We start from the raw sequence: 16633 nt of genomic DNA, 5'->3' as shown, positions 1-16633 counted from the left end.
CCCACCCAACTCATCATATTATATATACTCTTTACAATTCCTTCCTCCAGAGTGGTCAGGGTATGTCAATCTATATGGGCAGAATCCATCCCTGTCATGGGACTACAATCCAGGCAAATGAACGGATTTTGTAGGTACCTATTCAGTTTGGGTTTAAAACCAAAAGAGAAATCACCCTGGAGGATGAGGGACCTGACTTTGCCAAGCCAGCCCTTTGAAAGATGGCTTGGGCCTTCCCTGAGATCAAACTCTCCTGCTAGCCTTGAAGCAGCATGCTGCCAGGAGACTGGTAATTGCAAGAAAATTGATTCTGTCATGAACACAGTAAAAGACCCTAGCTTCATATGAAGAGGTTTTGGCAGACACACTGATATGTAGCTTTGCAAAGCCCTGAACCTGTAGAGGATCTAGCTGTCACTAGACTCAACCTACAGGCACTGAAGCAACAAACATGTCATACTCCAAGTCATCAGTTTTGAGGTAATCAGTTAAGCATCAACTGGTCTTAAAAAACAAAACTTAGTTGAATTTCTATAACTTTTTCTTGAGGAAAATGAGGCAATGATGTTAGTCTGATTTTACAATAAACCTAGTCATTTTATAACATAGTTACACCTGTAGAGTCTCATGCTGTAATGATTGGGCTGGCCTGACACTTGTCAGTTATACCGTTAAAGAAAAAACAGCTGGGTGTGGTGGTGCACACCTTTAATCCCAGCACTCCTAGGTAGGAGGATTACCGTGGGTTTGAGGCCAGAGAATCAGGCAGTCTTAAGTTCAAATGCCAGATGTCTTGTTCATTTTAACTATATGGACTTGAACAAAATCTAGAGAAATTATGTCTACATGGGATCTAAAAATTGTTAAGTTTTAGAAACATATTTATTTGTGAAAGAGAATGAGAATAAATAGGCTCTTCAGGGCCTCCTGCCACTGCCAACAAATCCAGATGTGTGTGCCACTTTGGGCATCTGGCTTATGGGGAATTGAACCTGGGGCAATCAGATTTTGCAAGCAAGCACCTTTAACTGGGAGCCATCCCTTCAGCAACTCTAGCAAGTGCTGAAAATGTGCCACATACTATGTTAAGCAGTAAAGATACAAAATAATAGGAAAGTCTAATCATAATCCCTGTCTTGGTGGAACTTTCAGTTCCAGATATTACTGTAATGTCCTAAAACATGAGCAGTTTCATCATGAAGAACTCAGACAGGGAAGGTGACCCTGGGGGAAGCAGCATGAAATGACCATCTAAAGGATGAGTGGTAGCTTCTGGTGGAAAGGGTAAGGGAAGACATTCCAAAGCAGAAGGAACATGGCATGTTCCAAAGCCTCATTGTTAAAACCACTGTGAAATTAAAATGGTCGATGCAACTGGAGCATGGAGACCAGGGAGAAAGTTTGTATGTGATGAAGTTAGAGAAGATTAGAAGAGGCTTGGCCACACAGGGGACTTTATAACTTTTATCTTCAGATCAGGAGTGGTAGGAAGTCAATGAAAAGTTAGGATTGGGGACATAACGGACAGACTATCATGACTAGACTTAAACCAAAACTGGATAGAACATGGGGCTGGAGAGGAGATTGCTTAGTGGTTAAGGTACTTACTGTGAAGTCTAAGAACCCAGGTTCAATTCCCAGTACCCACATAGGCCAGATGTACAGTGGCACATGTATTCATTTGCAGTGGCTAGAAGCCTTGGTGTACCCACTCACACACACACACACACTCTCTCTTTCTAACAAATAAATAAATATAAATAAATAATAAAATATAAAAAACATTAAAAAAATTGTCTAGAACAGGAATGGGAAGAAGTAGAGCATGAATGGGAGAACGTAAACCAGAAGGTGGATATAGCATAGTATAAATACAGATAATGGCAGTCATGGCAAGGTAGTGGTAGTGGGGAAAAAAATGAAAGGGAAAAGGTGTAAGATTTTAGGTGAAACTGATGAGGTGGTAATGCCAGGATTCAGGAGCTGAGGGAGAAATGACAAAGTTAGTGTCACAAGTTTCTGCCTTAACTACCTTACGCAGGTTGTCTGCTGCTTCCATCTACAGACAGGGGAACAGCACACTACAAAGGAAGAGCAAGGTTTTAGTTTCAAACATGATGAAGTGAAGATATTACTAGTGAGTCATACTGGAAGAGCTTCTACAAAGGCAGTTTTATAGGGTATGGTGCTCAAAAGAAAGGCATAGTCCACTGATGAAAGCTGTGAAAGAGAACACTTCCTAGGACGAAAATGGAATGAGAAGACATAGTCCACCTATGTTGACCTACTTATAGAAGATGATGAGCTTCCAAAGAAGTTAAAACAATTTGTCAGTATAAATTTATCTTAAGAACAAGCATATCAGCTTCCTATTAATTATATTAACTTTCTCATCAGGTAGCACTGAATTACATGAATAACTCTTTTTTGTTTATATTTTTTGTTTTTCAAGGTAGTGTTTTGCTGTAGCCCAGGCTGACCTGGAATTCACTGTGCAGTCTCAGACTGACAGTGAACTCATGGCAATCCTCCTTCTTCAGCCTCTCAAATGCTGGGAGTAAAGGCGTTTGACACCATGCCTGACATAAATTACTTTTATTACTGGAGAGGATGAATTTTGTATTTTTAACATAGATGTTCTTAAGATTTTTAAAAATTATTTATTTATTTATTTGAGAGCAACAGAGTTTGACACCATGCCTGACATAAATTACTTTTATTACTGGAGAGGATGAATTTTGTATTTTTAACATAGATGTTCTTAAGATTTTTTAAAATTATTTATTTATTTATTTGAGAGCAACAGACACAGAGAGAAAGACAGATAGAGGGAGAGAGAGAGAATGGGCACGCCAGGGCTTCCAGCCTCTGCAAACGAACTCCAGACGTGTGCGCCCCCTTGTGCATCTGGCTAATGTGGGACCTGGGGAACCGAGCCTCGAACTGGGGTCCTTAGGCTTCACAGGCAAGCACTTAACCGCTAAGCCATCTCTCCAGCCCAAGATTTTAATACTATCTAGCAAATACCAAAAAACATTTATGGCCTCTATTTAGTCTAGACCAATTTCATTATTTTAGATAAATTTATTTTTTCAGAGGTTAGGTTCTCACTTTTGCCCAGGCTGACTTGGAACTCATTCTGCCTCCCAAGTGCTGAGATTAAAGGTGTGTGCCAGCATACCTAACTCTTAGGATTAAATTTTATAGCAAACAGTATAATCTATTTTCATAAGTAAAGCTGAATGACTGTTACCAAAAATATAATCTGTGAATCTTCCAGATAGTTGGGTTTAACAGCTTTTAAGCAGACCTTGTTAATAGCTTTAATAACAGCAGCTCAGTGCACTTTCTACTTACTAATATCATTTACCTCTAAATTTTATTTGATTATCAAATGCTAGTATTACCTAAGCAACATAGAAGAGCTAACACTAACACTAACATTCAACATTTTATGCTTTAACAGTAGAATAAAATAGAAGGAAATCAACCAACCAAACAAACAATAAAATAGTTAGCTCAGAATAGATACATAATAAGTTGGAAAAGTCAATTGGATTTACCTTATCAGAATCTGCTTTATTATATAAAAGAAGTTATTTAGGGAAATATGAATGTAATAAAAATGGAGCTCATCATTTAGTAGTACTTGATACAGTGTACAAAATAGATATCAAAATGTTCCTTTTTGGGCTAGGGAGATTAATCAATGAATACTATGCTTATTGGGCAAATGTGAGGACTGGAGGTGGGAGCAGCAGCCCACCAGCCAGCCTAGCACTAGAAAGTGGAGACAGGTGAGCTGGTTCTCCCAGCTCTGGGTTCAAATGAGTGATCTTGCCCCAGTAAAATAAACAACAAAAAACAAACAACAACAAAAAAACCCCACACATGGACAGCAATGGAAGATAACAGTCAATGTCAACCCTGACTTACACATAGCACACACTTACAAATGTATGTATGTATACACGCACATACATACGTATCCACACACAAATGAACGTGCATATATATATATGTATATATATGTACACACACACACACACACACACAGAAAAGTTTCTTTTTACAGTGAAATTAGAGGTAAAGTTATGTCTTATAGTTATTGATACTGTAATATAGTTCATGGTCCATTATCCACCTGAATGTAGATAGCTGAATGTTATATGAAATAATTTGCAACTCAGTGTGGCCACATGGCTAAAACCTGGCCAATAGGAGTATGTGCAGGAGTGATGATACATGACAAGTCTGGGACTGGCACACAAACCTCCTCATACCTATTTTACCACATTTCCCACCCCCCTTTCTGACTAAATGTCTGAAATGGAGATGATTCCCAGCAAATTTAGAAACCACTTTAAAATGACAGTCTTAGGGACCTTGAGTGATTGTGAGCAGCAGAGCCTATATTCCACATAACACAAATAGAAATGCTGTGAATAGTGACATGATTAAGAAATACTGTGTCTAAGCTCACACTTATGTTTCAGCAGCCAGCTGACTCTAATTGGCACAGTATGCACCTTTATCCACAGAGGTTAGTTTCAGATCTTCCAGTAAATACCACTGTGGGCAACACTAAACCATATATTCTGTGTGTGTGTATAAAGGTTTGCCCATAAATGCATACCTATAATAAAGTGTAATTTATAAATTGCCAGCTGACAATAGAATAGTTAAAACAATGTATTGTAATAACATTGCCAGCCATCAATACTCTTGTGTTTTGGGGCCACTATTAAGTAAAATAAAGTTACTTGAACACAAGCACTAAGCACTAAGACAACCCATCTGATAATGGAGATGGCTGTAAAAATCTTAAAGGGCAAGTATAGGAAACAGCATGGGGAGGTATTTCTTAGGTGGACTAGTTAAAATTTCATCATGTACTCAGAATGGGGGGCAATTAATAAGCTTTTTTCTTTTTTGAATTTTCCACTTGATAATATGATATTGTAGTTGAGCATGGGTAACTGATGCCAAAGAGAGCAAAACCACAGAGAGAGGAGTGGGGCTACTATACAAATGTGATGCTCATCTTCCCACTGATGAACAGCTTACGGTTTTTCACCTTTTTGCCAACTCTGCATTTTATTTATTTATTGTTTTTTGGGTTTTTGAGATCTTGCCTCGATCACTCTATAGCCAACAATGGCCTCAAATCTTCAGTGATTCTCCTGGCCTCAGTCTTCCAAATGCCATGACTATACAGATGTGAACCATCATGCCTGGCTATATACACTACATTTAAATACATACTCTGAATAAATATGTTCAAGCAAAAAATCGAGTATCCCTGATGGTGCTTAATGAACCTCAGCCTAAAGGAACTTGGTAAGACACTGAAGGAAGTCTGTGTTTCTGTATTATGTTTTGGTTGCTGTTGTGCATGTGCTTATGTGAGTGCATGTGGAAGCTGCACAATCACCTCAGGTGTCATTCTTTGCAAACACCATATAACTTTCTTTTGTCTCATTAGCCTGGAGCTCAGCAAGGAAGCTAGATTATCTCTCCAGGAAGTACCAGAGATCTACTTGCCTCTGTCTCTCCATTGTTGGGATTATAAGGACACACTGCAATGTCCGGCTCTTTTAAAATGTATTCTGTGGCTCAAACTCAGGTCCTCATGCTTGCAAGGCACACATGTTGATGACTGAGCCATACCACTTCCCTAGCCATTTTTTGATTTATTGAGACAGGAACTCACTATGCAGCCTAGACTGATGAAACTCATCATTCTCCTTCCTCTATCTCTAGAGTGATGGGATTTCAAATGTGTAGCTCTTCCCTAGCTTCTAAACAAACCTGCATATTATGATTAACCATTGCTATTATCTACAAAGAAAATATCTTGTAGTCACATTATATGACATAACAAATGGTTCTAGCTGGGAATGGTGGCGCACACCTTTAATCCTAGCACTCAGAAGGCAGAGGTAGGAGGATCTCCGTGAGTTCAAGGCCACCCTGAGACTACAGGTCACCTTGGGCTAGAATGAGACCCTACCTCAAAAAAACATACAAACAAAAAAACCCCAAACCCACAAAGGTTCTAAATCTCTATATTTTTAATATTATTTATTTGAGAAAGAGGGAGAGAAACAGAGAAAGAAAGAGAGAGAGGAAGAAACAGACAGAAAGAGAATGGGCATTCCAGGGCCTCCAGCTAGTGCAAATGAATTCCAAATTCATGTGCCACCTTTTACATCTGGCTTATGTGGGTACTGGAGAATCAAACCTGGGTCTTTAGGATTTACAGGCAAGCACCTTAACTGCTAAGCCATCTCTCCAGACCTACATTTTATATTTTGACACAGGATTTACTTAAATGTTTATAAAGATTATAATGAAGAAAATAAAATTTTAGAGCAAAAGTATGAATTAAAAATATAAATTACATTTTAAGCATGTTGCTTATTCATTTATTACATAACTAGATTCTAAGATTAATATATATTTGGTATTGTGAACAAACACAAAATACATTAGGAGATTTAATTAATTAAATTAATTAATTAAATGATCTTAAGCTAATAAAGAAGAAATATAAATAAAGACATTACAGTATTATATTACAGGCATATAAGAAATATAAGCATGGGATATAATGGAAATAGATAGGAAGGACCCCAAAACAGACTTAGGAAAAGTTCTAGAAGAAATAACTTTTTTGGTTTTTTTTTTTGTTTTTTCAAGGTAGGGTCTCACTGTAGCTCAGACTGAATTAGAATTCACTATGTAGTCTTAGGATGGCTTGAAACTCACAGTGATCCTCCTACCTCTGCCTCCTGAGTGCTGGAATCAGAGGTGTGCACCACCATGCCTGGTGCCCTAGAAGTGATTTTTAATTTTATTTATTTATTTTTTTTGGAATTCACTATGCAGTCTCAGGCTGGCCTCGAGCTCAGAGTGATCCTCCTATTTATGCCTCCCAAGTACTGGGATTAAAGGCATGAGCCAGCATGCCTGACAATAAGTGATTTTTAAGTATGTTAGGCTAGGTGAAGTAAAGACTGGGAAAACTAAACCTGTGTCATAAAGTCCACAAAAAAAATTCTGGGCAGTTTTTTTAAGTTTATGAAGAGGCAGGGAATGGTTTGCATCAGAGGAGTGACATGTTTAGATTGTTATTTTAAAAACACATTCTAAGCCAGGCATGGTGGCACACACCTTTAATCCCAGCACTTGGGAGGCAGAGGTAGGAGGATCACTGTGAGTTCAAGACCACCCTGAGACTACCTAGTGAATTCCAGGTCAGCCTGGGCTGGAGTAAGACCCCACCTTGAAAATAAATCAATAAATATAAGCACATTCTAATGGCAATATGAAAAACCAATTGGGTGAAAGGCAAAACAAAACTGGAGAGTAGGATTCAGGGCACTACAATGATGAAATATTACAAAAGTCTAAATTTACATTGCCAGTGGTAATTTAAAGAAGGAAAGGTTGGTGCAGGTTTAGAAGTATTTGGGCAAATACAACAGAGATGGAGCAGTAAAGTATAGAATTCACATTTCTGCTTAGGGTGCCCATTTATCAAGACAGTGGGAGAAATAAATGCCTAGGTTAGGGGAAAAAAATGAAAAATAGCTATTAAAAAATATAGCCTAGGTCTGGTGGGTTAGCTTAGCAGTTAAGGCATTTGCCTGTGAAGCCTAAGAACGCATGTTCAAATCTTCAGGTCCCACATAGCCAGATGGAGCATGTGTACACAAGGAGGCACATGCATCTGAAGTTCATTCATAGCAGCTGAAAGACCCTGGAGCACCCATTTTCTCTGTCTCTCTACTTCTTTCTCTCTCTCAAAACTAAAATTAGGAGGATCACTGTGAGTTCAAGGCTACCCTGAGACTACATAGTGAATTCTAGGTCAGCCTGGACTAGAATGAAACCCTACCTCAAAAAACAAACAAACAACAACAAAAGAAATTCATTATATGTACCTAACAATGTTTCTGTGTAATGAGAGTCATCTACTCTGTAGGCTTATTTATACTGCACTGACTTGTACTCTATGGGGTTAGTCATCCTAGAAATCTGTTTTCCTGGGCTATTCTTTCGATACCAAAATTTAAGAGCAATTGGTATGTAAATTGAGTATTTTGTAATTCAAAAGTAAAAGAATGCCAGTGACAGGACTACACAAATATCAATATTGGAGGAAATGATTCTAGAGCTTTAGGAAATAAATTATGGACAGTGGTAATTAATGGATAAGGAAATATGGAGTTCTGACTTTTTTTTGATAAAAGATGACATGAATATTTGGTAGGTGGCATTCAGCTTTGGTGTACAGGGTAAAGATTTTTTGTAAAACGTAAATGAAAAGAACTTCAAAATAACTGAAATAGAATAGCTACTTACTTTTCTCATTTTAAAAAATGTATTTTGTTAGGATTTGGCTCCTCTTTAAAATATGTTGCAATTAAAAATGGTGTTTTTAAAAATCAGCCAAAATATCAATTATTAAGTGTGAAATGAGACAGTCCAACCTAGCCTGTGTCAGCTCCCAGAATGGTTGTGCAAGAATCACAGAGGTATTGCTGAAGACTCCACATACTTGGGCTGCAAGGCCACTGAGAAATACTGCTGGAACTGAGCTGATAACCTCCTCCATGTAGACCAGCTTACAGAAAGCTGGAAGAAACCATTCTACATGCAGTTCAATGGGAAAAAGAGTACCACCAGTGAAGATACTCAACAGTGGACACTGCAAGCCTTATAATTGGCCAGCCAGGCCAAATGAGCCAAAGGGTGCAATAGTGGCACGTCTGTCATGGTGGAAACCAACTGCCCTCCAATTGGACTGGAGGCATGCTCAATGGGGGGGGAATACATCCCTGATACTGAAAACTTAAAACAGGGGTAGCCATGAGTCCTTGGGATGTAACATCTGCTAATGTCTAGATAAGTGTCTATACTATGCTTATCAAACTGCCCAGTAAGCACTTCTCTTAATATTTATACCCTTCTATTAACACTACTCTCACTTTGGGGAGAGAATCTTCTCTTTTTAGATGGCAGTGACCTTGGGATGATTCAGAAGGTATCACAGTGCTGGAAAGATGTGACTAGAGTACTGAGTAACATCTCGATCACACCTTCCAAGGCTCAGGTTCTGATGCGGAAGAGGTGACAGAAAGAATGTAAGAGCCAAAGAAGTGTAGGAATCCTTACAATGTGCTCCCTCCAGAGACATAAAATGGCCTGGATATCCATGACCTCATAGTGCCTGACACTACCTACACAAGACCATCATAAGAGGAGGAAAAGATCATGACATCAAAATAAGAGAGACTAATTGAGATGGGGAGGAGATATGATGGAGAATGGAATTTCAAAGGGGAAAGTGGGGGGAGGAAAGGGTATTACCATGGGATATTTTTTATAGTCATGGAAAACGTTAATAAAAATTGAGAAAAAAATAAAAATAAAAATAAGAAAATTGGTGGCAAAAGTAGGACATTGCTACAATATTCCTGAAAAAAAAGAGTAACAGAGGGGCAGGGCATGGTGGCACATGCCTTTAATCCCAGCACTCAGGAGGCAGGAGGACTGCCGTGAATTTGAGGCCACCCTGAGACGCCATAGTGAATTCCAGGTCAGCCTGAGCTAAAGTGAGACCCTACCTCGAAAAACAAAACAAAACAACAACAACAACAAAGAATCACAGAGGGGCTGGAGAGATGGTGTAGCAGTTAAAGCACATGCCTGTAAAGCTTAAGGATACAACTTCAATTCTCTAGGTCCCATGTAAGCCAGATGCACATGGTGGTACATGCATCTGGAGTTCATTTATAGCGGCTAGAGGCCCTGATGCGCCCATTTTCTCTGTCTCTAGTAAATAAATAAAAAAGAAGAAAATCTTAGGAAAAAAAAATCATATAGGGGGCTGGAGAGATGGCTTAGCGGTTACGGTGTTTGCTTGCAAAGCCAAAGGATCATGGTTCACTTCTCCATGTAAGCCAGATGCACGGGGGGGGGGGGGGGGGCATGCATCTGGAGTTAATTTGCAGTGGCTGGAGGCCATGGTGTGCTCATTCTCTCACTCTCTGCCTCTTTCTCATTCTCAAATAAATAAAATATATTATAAAAAAAAAAAAAAAAAGAACCACAGAGGACTCAGAAGCAGCTCAGGAAAAATTTCCAAGTTGGTTATGTCTTAAAAAAGAAACCAAAACAAACAACAATCTCAATAAATCTCTATACTCATTTTGTATATTTCATGGTGAGACACAGCTTTTCCATAAAATAAGCACAACTGCCAAATTCTTAGGTATTTCACTGAAGTAGTGCAATATTACAATTGAGTAACTTCTGAAAACATGCCTCCATAGCTCAAGATGACCCAGAAAAACAAACGCATCCTCTCTCTCATATGTGGTATTCTTAAACTTCTAAATGTTAAATATATGTATGTAGATGGGAACAAATACAGATAAAGCCCACAAAATTAGAAAGGGGCCCATAAGACTAGAGAAAGAAAGCTTTAAAGGAGAGGGATGGGAAAAGACAATAGAACACATGAGATACTGAAGCAGAAGATAAACACTGGAGGCAAATGGTATTGCAGGGAAAAAGGGGGCTGAGGAACAACAAAGCATGTATGAAAATGCCACAGGGAAATCTGTTACTCTCTAAGCTAAGTAAAACACTACTACTAATACAACAACAATACAGCAACAACAAAATATGGGTCAGGCATGGTAGTATATGCCTTTAATCCCAGTACTTGGGAGGTAGTGGTAGGAGGATCACTGTGAATTCAAGGCCAACCTGAGACTACATGGTGAATTCCAGCCTGGGCTAAAGAGAGACCCTACCTTGAAAAACAAACAAACAAACAAACAAACCCCCCCAAAACAAACAAACAAACAAAAAAACCCAAAACCCAAGAAATTTCTAATTTCCTCTTTGATTTATAACCACTCAAAAATCCAAGTGTTCTAGGAGGAAAAGATCATGACATCAAAATAAAAGAGAGACTGATTTGAGAGGAGAAGGGGATATGATAGAGAATGGAGTTTCAAGAGAAAGTGGGGGAAGAGAAAGAATTACCATGGGATATTGCTTATAATCATGGAAGTTGTTAATTTAAAAAATAATAATAATAAAAAGAAAAAAAAAATCCAAGTGTTATAAAGATGATAGCCATAGAAACCACTACACAAAAAACTATCCAGGCTTGTTTAACAAACAATTTCATTTTATATTAAAACACAAAATAGCTATGCTTTAAAGTTTCAAAAGGCCCCAGTGTTATAAGCTAAGAAATTTCTCTCGTTACCATGAGCTCGAAGTAAAGCTTCAGCAGTAAACAGAGGAGCCTGAAGCATGTCTGCGGTTTCCACAATAAGCATGTCTTTTAATCTACGAAGGTCCTGAGGCCTCAGTCCTTCATATGGCTTTGAAAAGAAGAAAAATAAAATTATATTATATTCTTAAGAAGTATTAAAGATACATATAAACAAATAAATATGATTATTACTTAATCTTTCAGTTTGATTGTGAAAACAATTATTTTAAAATAAAATATTTTAAAATTATTATTTATTTATTTGAGAGAAAAAGAGAGAGAGAATGGGCATACCAGGGCCTCCAGCCATTGCAAACAAGCTTCAGAAGCATGTGTCACCTTGTGCATCTGGTTCATGTGAATCCTGGAGACTCAAACCTGGGTCCTTTGGCTTTGCAGGCAAGCACCTTAACTGCTAAGCCATCTCTAGAGCCCTGAAAAGGGTTTTTTTCAATCTATCCATTCATAAGTTTCTTTTAAGTTACAAAGCAATGCAATGGTATATATAACTTACCATTTAAATATAAAAATATAATAATGAGCAAGACCATCAGTTTTGAAACTTCGGATACTAAAAAAGCATTAGAAATAAAGGCTATAGCCACATGACTGAGCAACAATCATTATTTATAGCCCACATATATTTTTATCCAGTCTGTTCTTTTTTGTCAATCAGTTATGTGTTTACTTGGGATGCTTCAATAATTAAACCACCAATTAGTAAATATTGTAGTAAACACAAAACTAAAGGTCACATTTATCTAAATAGCAATAGAAATCCTTAGTACTTATTAGGAAAACAACAATAACAACAACAACAACAAAAACATATGCTCTGCAGCATCTATCATGGTTCTCAGAGAGCTACACAACTCTCACACATTCAAGTTGATTTACAGGTATTTTATATACTGCTTGTATTCCTTGCCATTTAACAAATATGATAACTGTTTCATCAAGTCTTGTTTAACCCCACTGACTAGGACTATTTACAACGGTGATTTCTCTTAGTTGATACCACTAACCTTCTAATTCCTAGGTAACTTCTGGCAAAGACACATAAAAAGCAATGCATATGTTAATGACAAAAAGACTATCAGATATGATCATGTAAAAGTCTACTAAGATTTAATAAAAAGTATATTACTTTAAATATGTAAGAATTTGTGACAAAATATGTTAAAAATGAAATGTTATAAAATATAAACATCTTTTGTTATGCCCAGTTCTCAGCATCCCCAGTGACCACCAAGGAGAACCAGACATGCATGCAAGGGCAAGGAGCTATATTTCGGGCTTAAGCTCTCTTGACTGCACCAAGCAGTGGATTTGTACAAAAGCCCTGAGTAGCGGGAAGGTAGGGTTTATATAGGATTTGAACAAAGAAGTAGGGGATGGGTACATGACTGGTTGACTTAAACAGTAACTGCACTTGTACTCTCTTGATTGACTTGGGATTTTGGCAGGCAAAGTTGGGGGCAGGAGCTATGGGAACTCCAGGCAGATGAGGTAATCTCCATTGCGATTGGCTAAGCAAGTAGTGGTAACATTTGTATGCTTTCCATTGGTTGGGGCAGAAAGGCAGAAGGGACAGGCCTCAGGCATGTCCTGGGCATGTCTAGGGGTGACTTAGGCCCTTGGGTGGATATCTTTCCTGGCGATATGTCAGGGTGACTGCCTTCTGCTGAAGCAGGAACCTGAAATTTAGGCCTAGGCAGGGCAGCACCCTACTGAATCCCTTCATGGCGTCAGTTCAGTTTCTGGGTCTTTCACTTTAACAGCATAAACTCCTTACACTTAGTCAAGGTTGGAGGCGGGGAGGCATTTAGGATTGGAGAGATGGCTCAGCAGTGAAAAATATTTGCTTATAACGCCTGATAACCTGGGTTTGATTCCCTGGTACCCACATAATGCCAGATGCATAAAATGGTTCCTGCACTGGAATTTGTTTGCCTTGACAAGAGACCCCGGCGTGCTTATTTTCATTCTCTCTCTCTCTCTCTCTCTCTCTCTCTCTCTGCTTGCAGAAAAATAAATAAAAATATTAAAAAACATTTAATTTTGGTAAAATGTAACAAGCTGGTCCTCATATACAGTAGGTGAAAATAAAAATCAAAGTATATAACTAATCAGCCTAGCATCATGTTGGATCATGAGCCATTGGAACATTCATCTTTAACTCACTGCTTTTACTTTTTTACTTGTTTTTACCAAGGTGGACAAAACTGACCACCTATAGCATTAACTGCAAAAGTAAGAGATGCAAATAATTCACATATATATACTTTATAGACTGGAGAGATGGTTTAGCAGTTGAAGTGCTAAGTGCTTGCCTGTGAAGCCTAAGGACCCAGGTTTGATTCCCCAGATCCCATGTAAGCCAGTTGCACAAGGTGATTCATGCATTTGGAGTTCATTGGCAGTGGCTGGAGTGCCCATTCTCTCTCTCTGTATCTGCCTCTTTCTCTTTCTCTAATAAATAAATAAAATATTTAAAAACATTTTTTAAAATATTAAAATGTTGTAATAGTGGTCATGCAAAATAATTTTCCTAAGATTGTAAAATTCAGAAGTGCTTAAGAATAAAAACATCTACTGAATATAAAATATAAATCATTATAATGACCTAAAAAGGAGTAACATGGTAGCATGTAATCCCATCATGTAAACACTATAAGGATTATATGAAAGAATACTAAATATTTTAAAATGTCATTGTTTCTTTTTAAAAAGAGTATATTTAAAAATACCTTAGAAATAAAAATCACTTCAGATGTTAAAGAGATACCAACAGTGGCAATGTACAAAATCTGTAGTACCCTTCCTCCTTAAAATCATGGTGCAGGCTTAGGTTACATGCATTTTATATCATATGGCATAAATAGCCTACTTCAGCTATGCATCTATTGAGCTATACTAGCATGACTGTCCCTATGTAGGTACTTCATGAAATTAACTAGAAAAAAATGCAAAATTAAACCAAATTGTCCTGTATATGGATACTATTCAATGAATACTACAATTCAATCCTAATTGTCCTTATCCAAAGCTTGCTTTCAAGCTAATTATAAGATACTTTCCCCTATAAACAGTAAATCCCTTAATGATGAAATCTGTAGCACACATTCCAGAATAGATATCACAAGTGATCTATTACACTGCTTCTCAAAAATGTATTCCAAAGTCAGTATTGACATTCTTGGTAGCTCCATTGCCTCAGCAATGACAGTATTTCTTGACATCCCCAATGGTGGTGATCATGTATTTACTATATTTGTTTCCTAAATATTCTTTTTCAGGTTAGCTATCATTCTTCCTCATTCATGTTAAACTAGGTAGAGAGAAAAATAGTAAACTAATTATGACTTTACAAGTTAGTATTACCTAGAATAGCATCCCTTCCAATTCTGATGATATAATGAAAGAGTTTAGATCTCAAATATATGAGAAAGAATATAATAAATCAGCCTGCATGGATTAAGCTTTTCAATACATTCTGTTTAAACCTGAGGTAACAAGAAAATTTTTCTTGAAGGACAAAGGTGCTTTGACGAACACTTAATATATTCTCTGAGAATCACTGCAAAAGAACTGTAATAGGTCATGTGAAGCATTTCAATACATTCCTCCATCCCAAGTGAGCACTATCTCAGTCTTCTGTAGGAAGGATTAAAATGAGGGTGCCTTTCTCTTTCCTAGTACGAGGATAAACTACTTCTATTTTCAGATTAAACACAAACCAGCAATCACCTTCATAAGTCAGAACTGATATGAAGAAAACAAAAGAAACTGTGAATAAAAGCACTTCTGTATTGGTGTATACTGACTGCTATAAACCACCATTGAAGAAATGAGAAAAGGCCTGACACAAAGTCTATTTTGATACCATGTAAATGACAGTCATCTTTAAAACCTGTTTCAGAAAGATTATTCTCTAAAGGAAACATGAAAGAAATATTTGTTTCTATTTTATTCCGCATTGAAAATAGCCCCCACCCCTTACTATAGGTAAAACATATTCACTATAAAAAAGGAAGGGAGAGCCGGGCATAGTGGCGCACGCTTTTAATCCCAGCACTCGGGAGGCAGAGGTAGGAGGATTGCCATGAGTTCAAGGCCACCCTGAGATGACAGAGTTAATTCCAGGTCAGCCTGGACCAGAGTGAGACCCTACCTTGAAACCCCCCCCCCCAAAAAAAAAGGAAGGGAGAGAGAGAAAATGGGTACTTATTTATTTAAATGTATTGGTAACTGTTAAAAATTCAAAAGATGTAAGATATTTAGGGAAAGAGAAGATGATGCCAGTTCCCCTTACAACCAATTTCTTATTAGCAGATCCATGAGCTTACTATGGATAGGAGAGGAGAAAAAAGTAACAGGAATTCCCGTCTGTCTTTTTCTTTTCTTTTTTCTGATTCAGCTCTTCTTGCCTGTGAATTCATAGCTAGGCTACCCTATATTTTCACCTAACAGGAGGCATGCCATACAAAGTAGAATGGGTCAATCCTGCTAACTAAGGAGGGCAACCAGATCATTCAGCATAGGGTCCCTACCAGAACAAAAGTGGCTCTCTTTCACCTCATTCACACAGAGACAGTCATAAAATTCTACTCTTACAAAGGCCTCATCTTCACTAGTTCTGACTTTTCAAGGCTTAAAGAAATAAAATCTACTCTTCAAACAACAACAACAACAACAAAAAACCCTTATATGAGGCCAGAGATGTAGCTGGGAGGGAAGAGTGAGAAGGATACAGAGGGAGAGAGGGAGAAGGGAAGGAAGAAGAAAAAGAATGACCCTGGGCATGCCAGGGCCTCTTGCCATTGCAAACTCCAGATACATGCACCACTTTTGTGTGTCTAACTTCACATGGACACTGGGGAATCGAACCTGGCCTCGCAGGCTTTGCAAGCAAGTGCCTTTAACAACTGAATCATCTCCCCAGACCAATTTTTTAAAAATTATTTTTAAAAGTTTTATTTATTTGACAGAGTCAGACAGACAGAGAGAATGGGAGTGGCCAGGGCCTCAAGCCACTGCAAACAAACTCCAGATGTATGCGCCACCTTGTGCATCTGGCTTATGTGGGTCCTGGAGAATTGAACCAGGGTCCTTTGGCTTTGCAGCCAAATGCCTTAACCACTAAGCCATCCCTCCAACCCCAGTTTCCTTACAGAAGTTACTACTCTGTGAAAGAAATTATGTGCTCATTTACCTCTTTCAATTATGTATGTGATTTTCTTTCCCGGATGGAATACAAACACCTGGAGAATAGATACTTATCTCTGTACACACTGATTCCTCTTAGAACCTAAGATAGTGTGTGCCAGA

At 38.0% G+C, this 16633-nt stretch overlaps 1 protein-coding gene across 4 annotated transcripts in view; it reads right to left on the bottom strand.

Moving 5' to 3' along the window:
- Nucleotides 1-16633, bottom strand: part of Ankib1 (ankyrin repeat and IBR domain containing 1) — a 190980-nt gene that overhangs the window by 61920 nt on the left and 112427 nt on the right. For all 4 annotated transcript variants that reach the window (XM_045160276.1, XM_045160278.1, XM_045160277.1 and 1 more), the window contains one exon: nt 11294-11411. In XM_045160276.1, coding sequence (XP_045016211.1) covers nt 11294-11411 — 118 coding nt within the window. The remainder of the gene's footprint in view (nt 1-11293; nt 11412-16633) is intronic.

The sequence above is a fragment of the Jaculus jaculus genome, chromosome 10, assembly GCF_020740685.1.
Source record: "Jaculus jaculus isolate mJacJac1 chromosome 10, mJacJac1.mat.Y.cur, whole genome shotgun sequence".
Lineage (NCBI taxonomy): Eukaryota > Metazoa > Chordata > Mammalia > Rodentia > Dipodidae > Jaculus > Jaculus jaculus.
The sequence above is the reverse complement of the archived record's forward strand: the minus strand, read 5'-3'. Positions and strand labels throughout refer to the sequence as shown.